Source organism: Colletotrichum chrysophilum (assembly GCF_026319265.1).
Source record: "Colletotrichum chrysophilum strain AFK26 chromosome Unknown scaffold_12, whole genome shotgun sequence".
Classification (NCBI taxonomy): Eukaryota; Fungi; Ascomycota; class Sordariomycetes; order Glomerellales; family Glomerellaceae; genus Colletotrichum; species Colletotrichum chrysophilum.
Window position 1 is genome coordinate 589,955 of NW_026517299.1, and position 4,559 is coordinate 594,513.

The following is a 4,559-nucleotide window of genomic DNA, read 5'->3' on the forward strand; positions in this document are numbered from 1 at the left end:
GACCGATTGTTCTTTAGTATTTTTCTTTTCGTAACCAGAAGCCTCTGTTAATGTTGCTCAACACGTGCACCAACATTGAGCACCGTTTGTCTTTGAATGCGTTTTGCTGTCCAGGCAATACACTTAGCTAGTTAGGCAGAGTATAAGTAATACTAAGCTTCAATCTAATGAGACTTCCTTGTTTTCATGCGTTTTTAGGGCTATATCTCCTTTACACTCAACTTCTGATGTTGCCGACGATAGTCACGATGACGACAAAAAAATAACGACGACGACGACGGCAGTAATCACAACGAAGCTAGTAACGATAACGACAATAGTAGATGAGTAATTACTTCGACAATAGTAAAGTAGAGTAAAGTGTATAACCATGGGAAAAATAGGCAGTCCATTCTAATCATCCTAGGTACCTGTTGTCTGTACTGTCGTCTTCCTTTATCACTCCTATCGTCGTCGTTCCCAGTGTCCTTTCAATTATCTTTACTACCCCAACCTTAGTAAGGTAGTTCGGAAACTTCAACCTGAATGAAACAGTACTCTCTCGAATCAGCTGGCAGCCTACCTGATGCGAACTTCATGCCTTTTGCATTGATGGTAGCTCGATGCCACATGCAAGTCATGCTTCAACCAACTGCATACTCGCACAACGGTTACTAGCTAGGCCGGCTTACGAGTACAATACAAAGCCGAGCCAAGTTATTCCATGGTTGTCAATACACAGGTAGCCGCTGCTGATCTAGAATCTAACATCAGATGGGCAGTTAACACCGAGAGCTATGTAGCTAGCTGTTATCAACCATCTTCAAGCAATTGCTTCCGAACACAGTAGACCTGTTTGTCGACGTCGCCGAAGCGTCGGTGTGAAGATCACACCGGCTCTAAGGGGCGGGAACTTTGTCGAGACCGGCGGACCGCAGCAGTTCGGATGACGGCGGCCAAGTGGATCTTCCCGACGGGAAAATCGGCGGGAGCACGCTGCACGATTCTCGAACCAAGATCGATACATCTGTGTACCTGTAAGAACCAGCTGACTGACTCGTCGCTGAGGCTTTGGATGGCGCAGCGCGCCCCGTAGGCTCCAGTGACGGCATGCCCTTCGGCGCCCGAATTGCTGGGCGTTGGGGCCAAAACAGGATGGAAATGCAAAGAAGTCTAGACCGACATGTGCAGGTCGTCAAAATGCATCAGCTCGTGTTGGTTCTCGTTGGGGGCGGCCGCCCATGCTGTCGTTGGTGGAGCCCAAAAGCGCTGTGATTGACGGACATACGGGCGCTTCAGGCAGGACTTTGGGGGTTAGCGGATGATGACCAAATGTAGAATGATGAAGCCGGGGGCTGTCATTCTGGATGCACAGCTTCGGGCGAAGTAGACGAGTTCATGGTCAGAAAAGCAAGCCGGTGTCGGAGCTTCGGTGACGATGACTTCTTGGTGCATTACGGCCGTAGCTGGCCATTGAAGTCGTTGATAAGCGTTTTGCAGTAGGTTACATGGCGATGCCGCTCAGCTGTCGGCCGGTAAGCACTTGTCTCTGAGTGACAAGCGTTGGCTGAACGTCGTCGTGCTCATTGGCTTTCTCTTGTCTTACCACCCTCTTGTCAAGCGGAACGGGTCGCTGGATTTAGAAAGCTGACCAAAAGTAGTAAACGCTTTCTGCGCCGGAGTTGCGCATGGTGCCTTGGGGCACAGTCAGACATCTCAATCCATCCTTCGGGAATCCTCTCAGGGTGCACCCCAAACCGCTGTACCGAACCAGACATCGAGCGCAACCCTTCCCCACAATCTGACACTCGCCGATCGGTGGACGGATGATGTAAGAACTTACCATAGGCAATCAAAGATTGGCAACCTCTAGGGCTTCCATGCTCGTCGAAACCGTGGGTTTTCAGGAGGTTCACCAGGCTGGCTGAAGCTGCAACATTGGTGTCACACAACCTAGGCCTCAGGTCGGCTTCGACAGGCATCTCCACAGCGACAATCAACGTCCAGCGCCGATGGTTTAGTGGTAAAATTCTCCGTTGCCATCATGAAGCGTCGGGGAGCTGGGGGTTCGATTCCCCCTCGGCGCAATCTTTTGCTTCTGGGCTCGTTTGAATTGAACTGATTTGTGTTATCATGGTGGGATAACTTTTTGCCCTTGAAACAAGCACGTACTTGAGTTTCTGCATGACTTTCTTCATTCATCTGGGCGCTCGCGTTTAATTCAGTTTTAACGTCATTTTCACCCTGTACAGATCGTGAACAACTCCAAATTCTTTCTCAAATATCGCACTTAGAGTCTAGATACAGTATCTTCGCCAAGAAGGTGCTTCATAACCTTCCCAGACCCTGTCCTCGGCAGTCCGTTCACGAAAACGAACTCTTTCGGTATTTTGAATCGCGCGATGCGAGATTGGCAATGCATGACCATGTCCGTTTGGGGGATTCGAGATCCAGACGAGGTAACAACATACGCCCGCCCAGCTTCACCCCAAGTCTCATCAGGAACTCCAACCACCGCGGCCTCCAAGATATCGGGATGCTCAGTTAGAATCGTCTCAACCTCCGCTGGGTAGACATTCTCACCTCCAGAGATGAACATGTGTTTCCTCCTATCGACAAGAAAAATGAAGCCGTCCTCGTCCGCCCATCCAATGTCACCTGTCCGAAACCATCCATCTGGCGTCAAACTCGCGATGTCTTCTTCCACATTGTTCCAGTAAATCGGATTTGAGATATCCCTAGATACGAGAACCTCTCCTATAGCCCCTGGTAGCAGTGGCTGACCCTGGTCATCAACAACGCGAATGGAAGTCAATGGACCTGGATGACCCACAGAGCCAGCTTTCTTGATGATCATCTCGGGAGAAAGCGGCATACCAGATATCGTTCCCATCTCTGTTGAACCATACCCATCAACCATACAAATGCCTTGGTCAAGCCACCACTTGATGCGCGCTGGGGGGTTGGGAGCACCTCCCGTGAAGAGGGCTTTGAGGGTGAGCCATGCTGACGGGTCAAAGTTAACTGCTCTACTTAGCGCCTCCGCCATCTGAGGGACACAGAAGTAATGTGTGATTCCAAGCTGGGGATCACTCAGGCGGCGATTGGTCGCTTCAGGGTTGAATCTCGGGGACACGAGCAGCCTGCCGCCTCGCATAAGAGGTGGCCAGATCTGCGCAATGAGACCCATGAAATGGAACATCGGCCCGTCACAGAGGAAGACGCATCCCGTATCGGCTTCTGTCAAAACGCTGAAGTCGAGAGTGGTAGCCAGTATGGACTGCGCAGTCAGAATCACACCCTTCGGCGTGCCCGACGTTCCAGAAGTGTAAAGAATAATGCTCGTCTCCTGTGACGACCTTGATTGGAGTCGGCGTCCGGGGTCTGCATTATCGACCTCCTCACAGAATCTAGAAAATTCAATGTGGCGGCAGCCAAGAGGTAGCTCGGGTGGGTCTCGATCTGTAAAAATGATTGTTGGCGTGCAGTCGTCCAACAGCTTAGAAAGCTCGGGCTGGGCCAGGCGCCAATTGAGGGGAACGAAGATGGCTCCAAGCCTCATCAAGGCCTGTTGAAGTATGATCTGATGAACACTGTTGATGCACATAGTGGCAACCCTGTCACCGGCCTCGACGGCGTATGCGGACAAGACCGCGGTTGCGCGCTGTATGTCGGCGTTGAGTTCCGCATACGTCCATCTTCGGTTGGTTGCGAGATCGATGCAGGCCAGGCTGGCCGGCCGTAAACGTGCATGCAGCAGGACAGGGTCTGGCGCAAAGATACCAGCCATTTTCTTTGCGGGAATCGGCAAAGCAGGAGAGTCCGGTGTGTTGGTTCGGGCGCGCTTTGTCAAAGGGAGGATCCGCTTCGGTGAGAGATTGCTGAAGAACCAGAGGCCGAGGGCGGATATTGTCGATCACCCGATTCTGCCGAATCTCGAGACTGCCTCGGCTGAAAGATGGTATAAACAAGTGCGTTCCAATGATGGCAGGAAGGGTGTAGAGATGACTGAGAATGAAGAAGAGTAAGCCCTGAGCCAACGGCCCAAATATACCTCATCAGCTGGCGGCAAGGCAGACAAGTGTTTCTGGACGTCGCCAAGTCTTCGGAGTTGTTGCCATTTCCTTCGTTCCTTGCCTTGCAGCCGATGAAGAATTTGACGAATGCGAAGAAATGAATAGCCAACATCGTGCAGCCCTTCCGGAATGCGGAGCCCCGGGGAGCCAGCTTCGTGCTGCCAACATGCACGTTGTAGGTGTGGTGTGTGTGGAGAACACAGAAAGCGTACCTCAATTTTGCTGCGCCTTTAAAAGTCGCAATCCTTCAAAATCCTACTGACCCGTGTCTTGCATTTACGCTAGATCAGATATGTACGCTTTTATTTTGGGCAATCTGCTAGGGGGCCCAATAGATCGTGAGAGTGACACTCTCTGCACTAGACTTGCCAACATGACCTGCACATTACGCCTCGGCAGCCAAGATTTGCAAAACTTCCAGCCAAAGGGCTGACTTCCCGGAATCGTCATAAGAATGCGTGACATGATCTGACCTAAGAATGGAGAAAGCCACAGGTTCTGGTT

The 4,559-nt window shown here is 51.3% G+C and overlaps 1 protein-coding gene and 1 non-coding gene across 2 annotated transcripts; one reads left to right on the plus strand and one right to left on the minus strand.

Annotated features, from left to right (window-relative positions):
* The first annotated feature begins 1,985 nt into the window (after positions 1–1,985).
* On the plus strand, positions 1,986–2,066 carry COL26b_002530. Its single transcript has one exon. It is a non-coding gene; the product is annotated as a tRNA-Gly (tRNA).
* A 724-nt stretch (positions 2,067–2,790) lies between these two features.
* COL26b_002531 (uncharacterized protein) lies at positions 2,791–3,769 on the minus strand (the record flags this gene model as incomplete). Its single annotated transcript, XM_053175446.1, has 2 exons — positions 2,791–2,824; positions 2,889–3,769. The coding sequence occupies 2 exons, from the start codon at positions 3,767–3,769 to the stop codon at positions 2,791–2,793; spliced, it is 915 nt and encodes a 304-aa protein (XP_053040752.1).
* Positions 3,770–4,559: the final 790 nt, after the last annotated feature.